The sequence below is a fragment of the Pristis pectinata genome, chromosome 5 (genome assembly GCF_009764475.1).
Source record: "Pristis pectinata isolate sPriPec2 chromosome 5, sPriPec2.1.pri, whole genome shotgun sequence".
Taxonomy (NCBI): domain Eukaryota; kingdom Metazoa; phylum Chordata; class Chondrichthyes; order Rhinopristiformes; family Pristidae; genus Pristis; species Pristis pectinata.
In genome coordinates this window covers 52,035,635-52,052,546 of record NC_067409.1, presented here as the reverse complement: position 1 = coordinate 52,052,546, position 16,912 = coordinate 52,035,635, and the positions used below count along the sequence as shown (strand labels likewise).

At 43.8% G+C, this 16,912-nt stretch overlaps 1 protein-coding gene across 1 annotated transcript in view; it reads right to left on the bottom strand.

The window, feature by feature from the left end:
- Positions 1 to 16,912, bottom strand: part of LOC127570201 (tyrosine-protein phosphatase non-receptor type 3-like) — a 143,986-nt gene that overhangs the window by 100,978 nt on the left and 26,096 nt on the right. The window contains 1 exon segment of the mRNA XM_052015470.1: positions 7,506 to 7,660. Within this exon segment, the coding sequence (XP_051871430.1) occupies positions 7,506 to 7,643 (138 nt within the window). The 5' untranslated portion in view covers positions 7,644 to 7,660.

The following is a 16,912-nucleotide window of genomic DNA, read 5'->3' as shown; positions in this document are numbered from 1 at the left end:
AAGCACTTCATGGTTGGGGCGGTACCTCACACAAAAGGTGATGGTTTTGGTTGTCAGAAGTTAATCATCCCAGCCCCAAGACAGCATTGCAGAAGTTCCTCATGCCCTTGGCTCAACTATCTTCAGCTGCTTCATCAATGACTTTCCTTCCATCATAAGGTCAGAAGTAATGTTCACTGATGATTATGCAATTTGAATTCCACTCAGAACTCCTCAGAAAAAGTAGCAGCCCATATGCCTACATGCAACAAGACCTAAATAAAAAAATATGATGATGCTGGAGGAATTCACCAGGCCAGGCAGCATCTGTGGAGAAAAGCTGGCAGTCAATGTTTCAGATCAGGATCCTTCCTCAGGACTGAAGATAGGAAAAGAGGAAGCCCAACATATAGGAGGGAAAAGCAGAGCAGTGGTAGGTGGACAAAAGAGGGAAGGCGGGGTGGGCACAAGGTGATGACAGGTAGATCCAGATAAGAGGCAGTGAGAGGCAGGTGCGGGGGAGGAGGGGAGAGCACATCCACTGGGCGATGGGTCAAAGGTAAGAAGAGAGAGGGAAAAAAGGAGGCTAGGAAAGGGAAGAAGAGAAGAAGCATGGTGGGGGGGGGGTGGGGGGGGCAGGGGGGAAGAAAGAAAATCGAGCTGTGGGGAAGGAGGGTGGGGAATTACCTAAAGTGGGAGAATTCAATGTTCATGCCATTAGGCTGCAAGGTTCCAAGATGGAAAATGAGGTGCTGTTCCTCCAGTTTGCGCTTGGAATTCTCCTGGCAGTGAAGGAGGCAGAGGACTGTCATCAAATGATGGTGTGGGAGGGGGAAGTTGAAGTGACTGGCAATGGGAAGATGCAGGTCATGGTTACGTTCAGAGCACAGGTGTTCTAAATAACACTCAGGCTTGAGCTGATAGGTGGCGAGTAACAGTCATGCCACAAAAGTGTAAGGCAATGACTATTGACAAGAGATTGTAACCACCTCCTTTTGACATCCAACGGCATTACTACTGCCATGTCCACCACCATTGATATCCTGTGTGTCACCTCTGACCAGAAGCTCCACTGAACCAGTCATATTCATAAATTCATAGAGTTATACAGTGCAGAAATAGGCCCTTCGGCCCAACTCATCAATGCTGACCAAGATGCCTCACTATGTTACTCTCATCTGCCTACATTTGGCCCATATCCCTTTAAACCTTTTCTATCCACATACTGGTCCAAATGTCTTTTAAACATTGTAATTCTACCTGCCTCTACCACGTCCTCGGACAGCTTGTTCCATATACCCATCACCCTCTGTGTGGAAAAAGTTGTCCCTCAGATCCCCTTTAAATCTTTCCCCTCTCACCTTAAACCTATGCTCCTTAAATTTTATAAACCTCAATGAGGTCACCCCTCAACCTCCTTTGCTCCTGGGATAACAGTCCCAGCCTATCTAATCTCTCCTGATAACTCAAGCCATCCAGTCCAGACAACATTCCTGTAAATCTTTTCTGCTCCCTCTCTAGCTTAATCACATCCTTCCTAAAGTGTAGAGACTAGAACTGCACACAAATATTCCAAATGTGGCCTAACCACTGTTTGTGCAACTGTAACTGCAATACTTAATGCATTGGCCAATGAAGGCAAGGATGCCATGAACCTTCTTCACCATTCTGTCTACTTGTGTTACCACTTTCAGGGAACCATGTATACTTACCCCAAGGTCTTGATGTTCAATAGCACTCCCCAGGGCCCTGCCATTCACCGGACGTGTCCTGTCCTTGTTTAACTCCCCAAAATGCATCACTTTGCACTTGTCCCAGTTAAATTCCATCAGCCATTCCCTTGCCCACTTTCCCAGTTAATCCAAATCCTGTTGTAACCTTGGACACCACCTTCACTGTCCACTATACCACCAATTTTATAAATAACACAGCTATGGGATCTGCGGCAGGTCAGAAGCTGGATATCCTGCTGCAAATGACTCACCTTATGATATCTCAAGTCAGAAGCATGTTGGATGGATGAGCGCAGGGCCAACAACTCTAAAGCAATTCTTCATCCGGGACATTCAACCTGCTTGCTTGGCACTCCATCAACCACCTGAACATTCATTCCTTCTACCAACAGTACACAGTGGCTACTGTTTGCACCAATGAGAAAATGCACTCTTGTTATTCTCCCAGGCTACCCTGAGATTTCTTCCAAAACTAGTAACCTCTATTGCCAAAAAGGACAGGAGCAGCTGGTGAATGGGAATACCACTCCCTGCAGGCACTCCTGCAACTTTATATCATTCTGACTTTGAAATATATCACTGTTCTTTCATCATCACAGGGTCAAAATCCTGGAAGTCCCTACCCAACAGCACTGTGGGAATACCTTCGCTAGAAAGGTTGCAATGGTTTAAGGTGGCAGATCACTGCCACCTCAAGAGCAATTAGGAATACTAACAAATGCCAGCCTTCCTAACACCACCCAGATCCTGAAAATGAATTAAAATAAAAAAAATCATTCTTAACAGGGGAGTTAACTGAGATGAAATAAAGTCATAATGAATATTTCATGACAATTAAATTTACATTAAGTCAGAGACTTTTGAATTATCTTTAATGTCTTTCAATTACTTCATTGAATTTTTTTACTTGAAGACCTCATCCTCTGTAGAAAGCTTGGTCTTTGATTTGATTTATTCCCAAATCTAAGAGGAGCTTGGTTTTTTCCTGTGTAAAACATATGTAGAGCATGTTTTCCAAGTATTCAGTTGTTCAAACAGATAGTCATTACCAACTTTTAGAAAAACAAATTTCAAAAGCTTATCAATAGGTGAGAAATGAAAAATTATAGTATGAAGGAAAACATAGCATGTAGAATGGATACTGGGAAGTTTAAGGACAGCAAATGCTGAAGAGGAAATACTGGAAGTAATTATGAAAGCAGGTTAAATTAAATTGAGCCATAAACAATTAATAAATGTAAAGGTGGTGGTCAGAATCCTCCTCTCCTATTGGAGATGAATTGCTTCTTGTCACATTTTTCATGTCTGAATGCTAACAACATATATGCATGCAAGCATCAAATGCCTCATTTTGAGGAGTTGTGAATGGAACGAAGTATTTGCCAATCAACAAGTACCCTTCTCACACCTCAACAGTGAATTAATGTCATTGAAGCAGCATACAACATCTAGCTCAGGTTCATAGACCAAAGAATTCATGCAGCAATATCCTGGGCTAATTGCAAACCATGATTATTTTCCTTGACTAGACCAATGGAGAGTTTTCTCTTTGATTCATATTCACTCTAACGTTATTAATATTCCTCATTAACACTTGTGATAAGTTGAAGTAGATGCAAGCAGGTTACTGGTGAGTAGGTACCACTTGATAGCACTGCCATCACATTACTAATGACGGAAAACAAGTGAACTGGATGGTAATTGGCCAGAATTGATCTACTGGGAATTTTTATGGATCAGACATACTTGGCAATTTTCCAAAGGGCTTAGTAGCCTCTGAAACCTCTTTTTGCCCAAGAATCCTTCGAGAACCCTATCCAATTCTGATGGTGGTGTCATGTATCCACAATTTTACCTAATCAGCTATCTAAGCCCCAAGCACTGAAATAACACCCCCACCTTAACTTTTCACTTTCTTGATGATTCTTTAGATCTCCCTCTTTGATCAAGATTTTGATATGTGCAGCTTAGTGTCAAATCTTGCCTGAACACATCCCTGTGAAACACTTTGGGACATTTTACTTTGTTAAAGGCACTATATAAAGTAATGGTGTTGCTATTAGCAATATTCCTCCTATAATTAGATGATTAACACTGGCTTTAGTTCTTAAATGACCTTTATGTTAAAGAATATCAATACATATCTATTTTGACTGCCATGCTTTCTCTGATGATGCCATTATTACTGCTACAATGAGTGTTTCACATGATTTATCAATTACAATAGTCAGCACTTCCCTCTGAAGAGTATTCAATACCATTGCTCTGGTTAACAGATTTTCTTATGATTCAACTATGATCTTTGACACCCAATAAAATGCAGCACATCTGCTGCCAGCAATTGGCATTAATAATCTCTGGAGGCCCAAGGCAATTGTACCATAATTCACCCTGTGAATCCACCACGTGCTAAGCAAATTATAGATGATATTCATTCAAAGTGATCAATATTTGAAATGCTTAGTAACCATTTTTTTAACTATATAGTATATTGTTCAGCATTAGGAAGAGTGACTTGCTGACACAAATTAATGCCGACTTCAAGGCATTTGTGTGCTTTGATATTTTCCTGTTATTTCATTGTTTAACTACTTTGCAGGAACAGGCAATCAGATTATTAAACAATATTTTTAATGGCATCTAACCATTTTGCAATTGAGAACTGATGCCTATTTTGGCCACCAGTCCTTAAATATTTAGCTTAGACAAATTACTTTAGCCTTTATGCATTCAAAGCACATCACACCTGTCATGCATTTGATTGCATAAAGTTCGCTTTGTATTATCGGGTGTGATTAATTCAGTTCAGGAGTTTCAACCTGCCATTAAAACAAAGACTGCATTAAGATTACTTGTTCCATTCAATTGTTATATAGTTCTCAAGTATGAAGAGCCTTTGTCACTTGCTGGCCTTCTTACCTAAAAGATCCAAGTACTTGGATTTTGGCTGCACACAGATCCATGTCCCCCATTCCGTCATAACTGTTTAATTGTTGGTCAGCCAACAATTGTGCATTCAACATTTCTCTTGGCTTCCGTTTTATTTAAGGATTTTTCAATATGTTTTTGAAGATGTCTAGGGATTTACTTCACCTAAATCAGTTTTTAAGACTTACTTTGCCAATTTGGTAATTCTGGAACTGTCAATGTATGCAGGAGATTCTGGAAATTTGCTATCAACTTTGTACAGAATGACTACAGCCTTCGTTCCAGAAACTGAAAAATTTGTCTTGGTGTCTCTCATGCAACTGCAATGACTGATGCGGCATTGCTCAGGCCCTGAGTAAAGACTAATTATAATTCACTTTAGAATACTGTCAATTATTTTATTTTGTCTGCCTGTCAATTTTTGCAATTCAGAACATTTTTATTATTTAAAAAAAACAACCACTGATAATCTTCCTGCAAAACCTACATGACCAGAAAACAGCATGCTGTGCTGAAAACTTGAATCCAGAACTAGCTGTTTCAATTCAGTTACAACACTAGTATCTACCCGATAACATGGAAAACTACCCATTTATGACCTGTCCTCAAAAGGCAAGACAAGCCAAATCTGGTTGATTACTGCACAATTTCTTAATTAGCAAAGTAATAGAAGACACTTTTCAGCAATTTGGTTTTTCTAATGTACAGGAGACCGTATCACAAGCATCAAAAGAATTAAATTGATACATCAACTGGAAGAGTGCAAGCGTCCCTGAATGGCAAGAAAGGAGGATGTAAAAAAGCAGGTGTTGCATCACCTCCAATTGCATGGGAAGATGCTGTGAGAAATGGAGTAGGTGCTGGCAGAGATAGAAGGGTGAAACATAGCACAACAGAGAGAAAAAGTCCTTGGAATTGCTGAAAGGATACAGAAGAAGATGGCATCATATTGAAGACAGAGATTGATCCACTGAATATGGAATGTGGCAGGGAAGGTGAGGACAAAAGGAACTACATTCTTGTTCTGGGTGGGAGGAGAGGGAGTGAGAGCAGAAGTACACGAAATATTCAAATAAAAGATTATCAACCCGAAATGTTAACAGTCTCCCTCTCCAGAGATGGAGACTGACATGAGGAATATTTCCAGTGTTTCCTAAGTTCATGCAAGTGTTAGACTTCATTTATTTTTATGTTATTTATATTTTGTTAGTTTGTTTCAATTTCTTTCAAGGATTTTTAAGTTAGCTGAAATATTCTTGTTATAGGAATCAGAAATATTTTAAAACTATTGAAAAGTGTTGATACCAAGTGAGCTGTCAAAGGTTTTGAAGCAACTAAAGGTTGCTCAAAAAGCTAAGTAAAGCACCTTAAGCTCATTAAACTCCACCAGTATAAAGAGCATTCACATCTCCATTCTATGTGTTATTCCTTATCTGAAAATCTACTTCTTTTACGCAAATGGATAAGTGGATGTTTTCTGAATGGAAGACAGCAATACTTACAGTCTATGCAAATGAAAACACATATTCCACATGTCAGGCTACAGATTTATCAATATTTTGTATTAATATAATCCAGTTTCCTCATCTTAAAAGCCTTTTCCAAACTTTCCTACTGGAATTTCATACAGATAAAGACTTAATAAGGTGAGGGTTAACTGTCAGCTGTATACATAACAATTTGCAACTTCTGCAAGGGCGAATTCCATTAAAATTGGAAAGATAATTGAGCATCCCTGCTAAATGCTATAAGGAAAATGTTTTCAAAAGGATAGTGATATTTTGAAACATGCTTCCTCAATCTCTCATTCCCTCATCCCTACTCAAAACAAAGCAATTGATTATCCACAATCTACATGAATGGCTCAAAATGTCAAACAGCCTTTGTGTTTTCAGCATCTTGCACTCTTCTACATTAACTGTTGAAATGTTGCACAATGTACAGTCAGAGCTTTAAGCTGTTAGCATTTGTCATTAAGCAGTCCTGGTGACCTAGCAAATTATTAAAGGCATACCTACAGCACCCAAGAATTGAGTATGTTGCAGATCCTGCTTTATCTAGTAAGAGCAATTCAGTTGTGGGATTGATGAATCAATGTACGTGATATGCATTGATGCATCAATTTCTGCATATCATGTGCATCGATTTTTCAATCCCAGGTAACAATAAAACTTTAGTGATCAGCTGATCTCAATTTTCTCAGCTTTCACTTTTTTTAAAAAATAGGAATATTAAGGCGTTCAATGTCCTATAATATTTGAGATGCTATTATGCTACATTTTGTGCATGGTGGTCAGCCAATACACAAGGAAATTTACTATGAAACAATCTCATAGCTTTATCCACCAAAAAATGTGTATCATGTGCATCCTTAAAATAGAAGGAAGATCAAAAAGTGGCTGAGGATGTTGCAGGTAAAGGGCAGTGCATATTGCATGGTTCAGTGTACTTCAAACTGGAGTTAAAGCAGAATTACATAATTATTAGATCTCTAATTTCTTTGGAAGGGGCATTAAAGGCAATGAGCACCTTAGTCAAAGCAGTATGCCAAATGCTGATCCACATTTGATGGCAGTACACTACAAACTGGGTGCTACAACTTAGCTGCAAAATAAATATTTTCCAGGATGACAAACTTACGAGCTTCTATGAATTCTGGCAGCAGACATGAGATGCTGACGTCAAATGAAGATGCACAATAATAAAGTCTGTGTGCCACAGTACCCATTATGCCAAATGCCTATTTCTCATTTTATTTTAAAATGTAGCTTAGTCAGTGTAAAGCAATTATACGGTATTATACCCGAATAAAAAAAAATTAGTCACAGACTTAATGGCTACTAACATAATAAGGAACCAACTTACATTCACTCTGAAGCTCTGCACACTATCGTCCAGAAAGTGAACATTGCAGACAGCTTCTGATCGATGTTTGTCTCTTGGCATCTCGAGAACACGCATGTGGTTTGGCCTCCCACCAAGCACACGAAATCGTGACGTCATCACTACACCTCCGATATCTAAATATGAATATTAATGAGGTTAAGCTAACAGCAAAACATGTCCTAGACAAGTCAACAGTTTAGAATTAATCTGCAATTTGAACCATCTTGTTGATGATGTAAATTAACTCTAACATTGATGCTTCCTCAAATTTTCTGAGAGGATTGAAGAAAATATTTATTGCCAATGCTACATAGCTAATACTCAATTTTAAATTAGACTTGTCATAATTTTCACTGCAGGATTACAAGAATAACTGCATACATAATTGAGAAAATGCTTTAAAGGAAAAGTTTAATCTAGTATTCAGGTCAAGTTGCGTTAGAGGATGAGAAATCATTTAGTCTGGACATAAATATAGTTTTAGAAGTCAAGCATATACCTTATATTTATGTTGGCCACCAAAGTACTGACTAATTTTTCAGGTCAAGCAGAACTAGAGGTCAAGGGCCTGAGGTGAGAAAACGTACGGGGAAGGGAGAATGATGTTTGGTAACAGAAAAGATAAAACACAATTGGGAAGGATGGAGAGGGATACACAAATTTTGTAGAAGTGGACTGGATAGATTGAGTAAAAAAAGGATAAAGTGAATGTCAAAAGCAGGGGATAAGCAGAACCTCATAGCTTACAACTGAAATATGAGAACAGGATGCATGAACAGAGGCAAGATTAAATGCTACAAATAATAATAACAATGTATTATTTAGCATTTTACAAGCAAATATTATCTCATAAAATTAGCCATTTCATCAAGAGCACAAGGCATTTTTCTCCACTACCAAACATAAAACTGAACACTAAAAAAAAAATCAAATTTAAAAATATATCACTGATACCAAAAATCTGAAATAAAAACACAAAGTGCTGAAAATATACAGCAATTTAGGCAACATCTATGGAGGCAGAGTTAACATATCAAGTTGAAGACCAAACATTTGTGAAGGGAGACAACTCAGCTTCTCTTTTCACAAGTGCTGCCTAATCTGCTGAATGTTTCCAGCATTTTCTGTCTTTTTTTACAACATACTCTCAGTCATCCAGCATCCATGGGGACAACAGTCACATGAGAATTGGTCAAAAGAAAACCTTTACTGTTCATCACACAGTAGTATTCCATGCATAAATCTTTAAATAAACTGCTAAACTGCATGCCAGCTCCTTGCCCTGTTAAATAACAGTATTAATGTAAAATGTAAAATACTCACCATCACCCATCTTCAAAGAGGCATTGCCACTTGTTAGCCTACCACTTTACTACCCTTATGTATAAACAGATAAAACTAAAAATGTCTTTACATTTATTTTTCATAACACTTGAAATATAATGCAATATTTGAGCTTATTTTCATAAAAACAAAACATGTAGATTGTATAATTACTTATTTACTTAGAATAAATTCTCAGGAATTTTTGCCTGTTTTACAAAAATTCCAGATGCACAAATGAGAGTTTATAGTATATTAAATTGAAAACCTTGACCTGGCTTCAATGCATCTCACAATAAAAAGTGCACAAGAATACTAAGATAAAGGTCACATTTAGCTGCCTCTGCTGCTCTCCCCTATCCCTTCACAACCAAACAAAAGGTGCCACAGAATTATATATGTCTCTAGAATCTTTCACCTTTCCCCCAGACCAATCAATAGTATAAACTCACCTCATGCAATGTACATCTCTCTGTCAAAGAATATACACTTTGCATTTTCGTAATGTTTCTCCAGTCAGGTTTCATAAATGATGTCCTGTGCTCACCTTTGAGAGTGGTGCATTGCTTGTGATCTCTCAGCAGCTTTCAAATTCGACTCTAACATTTTCCCTACAAATAGGTCTTACTCAGTTGTCCAGCTTAATTGGACTGTATTCGCTTGGTTTTACTTCTTGACTACCTATTTGCAAAAGTACTGCCAGTAAGGCTTTTCCCTTTACTGAAGCTGTTCCTCTTGCATCCAGTGAATTATTCTTGACCTCCATTTTTTTCCTCATCTCCAAACTGCCACATAGCAATATTTTCAGACACGCTTACAACAACAATCCCATGTTCCAATCCTCCACAGGCAATAAACTTTTCCATGGCCTACTGTCAGAATGTCAATATCACACTTCAAAACCATTTAAAATCCTGTTGCCATAAACGATCTTACACTCCCTACTCATCCATAATCTTCATCTTTGTTGTATAGATTGAATAAGCTTGAACTCACCTCACTTGAGTTTAGAAGAATAAAAAACGACCTCACCGAAATATTCAAGCTTCTGGGAGGGATTGATAAGGTAGGTGACGTGAAGCTGTTTGGTGTGGTAAGAGAGCCTAGAACTGCTGTGCACGGTCAACTATTAGGACTGAGAAAAAAACTTCTTTATGGGGGCAGGAAGTACATCTAGTTCACTAGCAACTTTCATACCATGTCAGTACCATGCAATACTCACCCAAAACTGCAGAAAATCTAGCCACAGTCCCTTGCATTGAACAACTTTACCATACCTAAAGCTCCTGCCATTAACACCTGGGAGGGAAAAGGGTGTTTTGGGGGGGGGGGGGGGGGGGGGGGGGGTTGGAATGGAGAAGGAGTTTATGGATGAAAATCACCACGAACCAAAAAACTAATTGGCACATAGATAGCGTGGTTGCAAGTGGTCAGAAACTGGATATCTGTATTGAATAGCTTAAGCCCTAAAGCCTTTCCACTATCAGGAGTCCAATACAGTATTCTCCAATCTAACAGACGAATACATAAACAGTACAAAGCACGACACCATACAGGAGAAAGCAATCCATTATTCTAAACATGAACTCTCTTCACTTCCAGTGCACCATAGCTGCAGTATGTGTGCCATTTATAAAATGGAAAGCACCAACTCACAAAAGTTTCTTTAAAAGCATCTCCCAAAATTGCAAAGTATACCAGAGTCATAGACATAGAGTCATTCAGCACGGAAACAGGTCCTAGGGCCCAAATCTCCCATGCCAACCAAGGTGTCTTCCTGAGCTAGTCCCATTTACCTGTATTCAGCACATATTATTCTAAACCTTTCCTGTTCATGTACCTGTCCAAATTGTTTTTTTAATAACATTGTATTTGTACCTGCCTCCAACACCTCCTCTGGCAGCTCATTCCATATACCCATCACCCTCAATGTGGAAAACATTGCCCCTCAGTTCCCCTTTAAATCTTTCCCCTTTCACCATAAACCTACCCTCTCTAGTTTAGACTCCCCTACCTTGAGACAATGACTGACTATTCACTCTATTTATGCTCCTCAAATTTTATAAACCTCGATAAAGTCACCCTTCAGCCTCCTTCACTCCAGGGAAAACAGTCCCAGCCTTTCCAGTCTCTCCTTATAGTTCAAGTCCTCCATTACCAGCAACATCCTCATGAAACTTCTCTGCACCCTCTCCAGCTTAATCACATACTTCCTATAGTATGCAACCAACATTCGAGGTGTGGTCTCGTCTACGTCTTATACATCTGTAACATAGCATCTCAGTGCAAGAATGAGCTAAATGCAAGAAGCTGTAGCGAGTAGGGGACTCAGCCTAATACATCAAGGCCACGTCCCTCCCCACCATCGGTAGTATCTACGTGAGGTGCTACCTCAAAAAGGCAACATCATCAAAGATCCCCACCATCTGGGCCATGCCACTTCCTCGCAGCTACCATCAGGCACGAGGTAGAGAAGCCTGAAGTTACACACCACCAGGTTCCAGAACAGCTAACTTCCCTTCAACAACTCGTTTCATGAACCAGCCGGCACAACCCTAATCATCACCTCAGTATAGCAACACTATGGCCACTTTGATTACTTTGCATGACAAGAGACTTTGTTTTTTTCTGTTCTAATCATGTTCTTTCTTGTAAAAATTGTGTATAATTTATGTTTGTCTTGTGAATGCTGCTTATCTGATGCTATGTGCCTGTGATGCTACTGCAAGTAGGTGTTTCACTGCACCTGTGCATACATGTACTTGTGCCAATGAAAATAAACTCAGCTTTGACTTTCTATATTATATATATTGTAGCGACTCACCGTCCGGTCAGGCGAACCGGCTCGGCAGTCGGAGCGACGAGGCCCAAGATGGCGGCGGGCCTCGTCTTTCCCAAGCGACAGGGAGAACCCGCACACGGGAAAGACTTGATGACATAGTACTTACGTCATTGCCAGTTGCATTGGGCGGGAACAGTCTCCCTTAAAAGGCCCGTGCAAGGCTGGAAAATAAACCAGTTCTTGTTTGACAATCCATCGACTAGCGTCTTGTTTTATTTCGCGGTAGCAACCGCTACATTGGTGACCCCGACGGTCCAAACGGATTTTCGACCCGTGCAATGGACAACAACGCAGCAGCCAACGCAGTGGCCCTCAAGCTGCCCGCCTTTTGGACACTTCGGCCCAGCGTCTGGTTTGACCAGGCCGAAGCGCAATTCCACCTTCGGCAGATCACCTCCGACTCCACGAAGTACTACCATGTGGTTAGCTCTCTGGACCAAGAGACAGCCGCTCAGGTCGGAGACTTCATCCAGTCGCCTCCGGAGGAAGATAAGTACCCGGCTTTCAAAGACCTTTTGATTCGGACCTTCGACCTCTCCCATCGTGAGCGCGCCACCCGCCTGCTTCATCTGGACGGCCTGGGGAACAGATCCCCATCCGCCCTAATGAATGAGATGCTGGCATTGGCCGAGGGACACAAGCCATGGCTGATGTTTGAACAGGCCTTCCTCGAACAGCTCCCCGATGACACCCACCTGTTGTTAGCTGACGCCGACTTCAGCAACCCCCGTGAGGTAGCCGCCCAGGTAGATGTCCTGTGGAAGGCCAAACGTGAGAGCGGTTCGCCCGTCAGCCAAATCACCAGGCCGCGAGCCCAACGCCCACCTCGCCCAGTCCCAGCAACCGAGCAGCCACACCCCAGGAACACAGACGACAACACGGGTGACCAGCTGTGTTTATACCATCAGAGGTGGGGTGCGGAGGCCCGTCGATGCCGCCCACCCTGAAAGTTTCAGGGAAACGCCAGGGCCAGCCGCCGCTGATGGCTACGGCGGCTGGCTGCCGACAGAGCCTCCTATTCGTTCAGGACAAGAAATCTGGACGGCGTTTCCTCGTTGATACTGGAGCGGAGGTCAGTATTTTGCCCCCGACCAGCCGCGACACTTGTAACAGGCCACCAGGTCCTGTACTCAATGCTGCCAACGGTACAACGATACGGTCTTTCGGCACCCGTACACTTCAATTACAATTCGGCGGCAGCCGTTTTACCTGGACCTTTACCCTTGCCACTGTCGCCCAACCACTCCTTGGAGCCGATTTCCTTCGGGCCCACAACCTGTTAGTCGACCTGCGAGGGAAGCGGTTAGTCCACTCTAGCACTTTCCAGACCTATCCTCTGGGAGAAATCAGCCTACCAGCCCCACGCCTGCACTCCATTTCCCTTTCTGGCAACGATTTCACCAAGCTCCTAGCCGAATTCCCATCAATTTTGGCACCTCCGTTTACAAATTCTAGGCCCAAACACAGGGTACGACACCACATCATTACTACAGGGCCACCCCTTCATGCCCGAGCACGACGATTACCTCCAGACAAGCTCCACCTGGCAAAGGAAGAGTTATGCCACATGGAGGAGCTGGGGATTGTTCGCAGATCAGACAGCCCCTGGGCCTCCCCCCTGCACATGGTCCCCAAAGCCACCGGAGGGTGGAGGCCCTGCGGCGACTACCGCAGGCTGAATGACGCCACCACCCTGGACCGCTAACCCATCCCTCACATTCAGGACTTCGCAGCGAACTTACACGGGGCCCGCATCTTTTCCAAAGTGGACCTCGTTCGGGGATACCACCAAATCCCGGTCCATCCGGATGACATCCCCAAAACTGCGATTATCACCCCATTCGGCCTTTTCGAATTCCTTCGAATGCCGTTCGGCCTTAAGAACGCCGCGCAGACCTTCCAGCGGCTGACGGACGCGGTAGGCCGAGACCTGGACTTCGTGTTCATTTACTTAGATGACATACTGATCGCCAGCCGTAACCGCCAAGAACACCTTTCCCACCTCCGCCAGCTGTATTCCCATTTCCGCGATTTCGGCCTTACGATTAACCTGTCCAAGTGCCAATTCGGACTTGACTCTATCGATTTCCTCGGCCAGAAAATCACCAGCGACGGGGCAACACCCCTACCCGCCAAGGTAGACGCTATCCGCCATTTTCCCCGCCCCGACACGGTCAAAGGCCTACAGGAATTTCTTGGGATGGTCAACTTTTACCATCGGTTCATCCCTGCAGCAGCCCGTATCATGCGCCCTCTGTTCTCGCTGATGGCTGGTAAGGGCAAGGACATCACCTGGAATGACGAGGCTGTGGCTGCTTTCGTTAAGGCCGCAGATGCCACAATGCTTGTACACCCTAGGACAGACGTCCCAACCGCCCTCACGGTGGACGCATCCAACACCGCGGTGGGTGGGGTACTGGAACAGCTAATCGAAGGCCGCTGGCAACCCTTGGCATTTTTGAGCAAGCACCTTAGACCACCCGAATTGAAATACAACGCTTTTGATCGGGAACTTCTAGCGCTGTATCTGGCGGTCCAGCATTTCCGATACTTTCTGGAGGGCAGGCCTTTCACTGCTTTCACTGACCATAAGCCTTTGTCCTTTGCCTTCTCCAAAGTCTCCGATCCCTGGTCAGCTCGTCAGCAGAGACATTTATCCTACATTTCCGAATTCACAATAGACATCCAACATGTCTCCGGAAAGGATAATGTCGTTGCTGATGCACTTTCCAGACCGACCATCCACAACCTATCCTTGGGTGTCGACAACTCGGCCCTAGCTGACGCACAGCAAGCCGACGACGAGCTGCCCAACTACAGAACCGCAGTCTCGGGCTTGCAGCTCCGCGATTTCTTGGTTGGTCCAGGTCAGCAGACCCTACTTTGCGACATCGCGACAGGTCAGCCCCGCCCTATAGTCCCTGCAGCCTGGCGGAGACGCGTTTTCGACTCGGTACATGGGTTGGCGCACCCGTCCATCAGATCAACTGTCCGACTGGTTGCCAGCAAGTTTGTCTGGCATGGCCTGCGCAAACAGGTCAGTGAGTGGGCCAGGACTTGTCTGCACTGCCAGACATCGAAAATCCAATGACACACCAAAGTCCCACCACAGCAGTTCGAGCCTACCCGTAGGAGGTTCGACCACATACACACTGACCTCGTGGGCCCTCTGCCGGTTTCAAGAGGAGCCCGGTACCTCCTTACCATCGTGGACTGGTTCACGAGGTGGCCAGAGGCAACCCTCTGACTGACATCACGACTGATTCCTGCACCCGGGCACTGCTCACAACTTGGGTCTCACGTTTTGGTGTTCTGGCCCACATCACTTCAGACAGAGGCACCCAATTCACTTCCAGTCTCTGGGCTGCATTAGTGAACCTGCTAGGGACGCAGCTGCACACCACCACGGCCTACCATCCTCAATCAAACGGGTTAGTGGAACGTTTTCACCGCCATCTGAAATCAGCCTTGATGGCCCGCCTGAAGAGTCCTAACTGGGTTGACGAGCTGCCTTGGGTCCTGCTCGGCATACGCACTGCCCCCAAAGAAGACCTCCGTACTTTGTCAGCTGAGCTTGTGTACGGGGCGCCCCTAGTTGTCCCCGGGGATTTCATACTTGCCCTTCGGGACCAAGGGGAACAACCCCCAGCAGTCCTACAAAGACTGCGCGAGAAGCTTGGCAACTTGGCCCCGATTCCCACCTCGCGGCACAGTCAAGCCCCATCCTGCCACCCCAAAGAACTACGAGACTGTAAGTTTGTTTTCGTTCGCAGGGGCACACCTCGGGCGCCGTTGCAACGACCATATGAGGGACCGTTACGAGTCATAGAAATAATGGATCCACCTTTATTTTGGACGTTGGAGGCAGGGAACAGGTTTTCACAACGGACCGCCTCAAACCTGCCCATTTAGATCTGCAACAACTGGTCGAGGTTTCCACGCCGCGACGCAGAGGCCGGCCCCCTAAGTGGCGGCTGGCACAGCCCGCGGACCTTGGGGACTGTATCGCCGGTTCTGGGGGGGGGTTGTGTAGCGACTCACCGTCCGGTCAGGCGAACTGGCTTGGCAGTCGGGTTGCGAGGCGTCGGAGCGACGAGGCCCAAGTTGGCGGCGGGCCTCGTCTTTCCCAAGCGACGGGAAGAACCCGCGCGCGGGAAAGACTTGATGATGTAGTACTTACGTCATTGCCAGTTGCATTGGGCGGGAACAGTCTCCCTTAAAAGGCCCGCGCAAGGCAGGAAAATAAACCAGTTCTTGTTTGACAATCCATCGACTAGCGTCTTGTTTTATTTCGCGGTAGCAACCGCTACAATATATTATATATACACATACACACAACAAACAACAGTGGACCCAGCTGGATCCCCGTGGCACATCACTGGCCACAGGTCTCCAACTTGAAAAACAACCCTCCACTACCACCCTCTTGGTCAGGCCTCAGGGATTTATTCACTTTATCTGCTTTAATACTGCCAGCACCTCCTCTATCATAATATTGATATGCTTCAATGACATCACTGTCCCCTTTCCCAAATTCCCTAGCTTCCATGACCTTTTCCAGAGTATATACGGACAAGAAATCTCTTTCCACCAAGCCAATTTTGTATCTAATTAGCTTGCTCACCCTGAATTCCATACGATCTAACCTTTTGGACTAGCCTACAATGCAGGACAATCAAATTTGTGAGACATGATTTCCCATGCACAGAGCCATACTGACTATCCATAATCAGTCCTTGCCTTCCCAAATGCAGATAGATCCCGTCTCTCAGAATCTCCTCCAGTAACTTTCCCATCAGCTTGTAGTTCCCTAGCCTGTCTTTGCAGCCCTTCTTAAATAAAGGGACCCATCAGCATTCCTATACCTTACCCAAGGCTAAAGAAGATACAAAAATTTCTGCCAGGGCCTCCGCAGTTTCGTTCCTTGCTTCTCACAATGTCTTAAGATACACTTGGTCAAGCCCTGGGGATTTATCCACTTTATGTGCTTTAGACTGCCAGCACCACCTCCATCATAAAGTCGATACATTTCAGGACATGATTGATCTCTTTCTTGAATTCCTTAGCTTCTATGACCTTCTCCACAGTTTATACAGACAAGAAGTATTCATTTAAGATCTCACTCATTTTCTTTGACTCCATACATACTCAACCACACTGATCCTTAAGGGGACCTTTTCTCTCCCTAGTTTCCCTTTCGGCCTTAATATACTTACAGAAT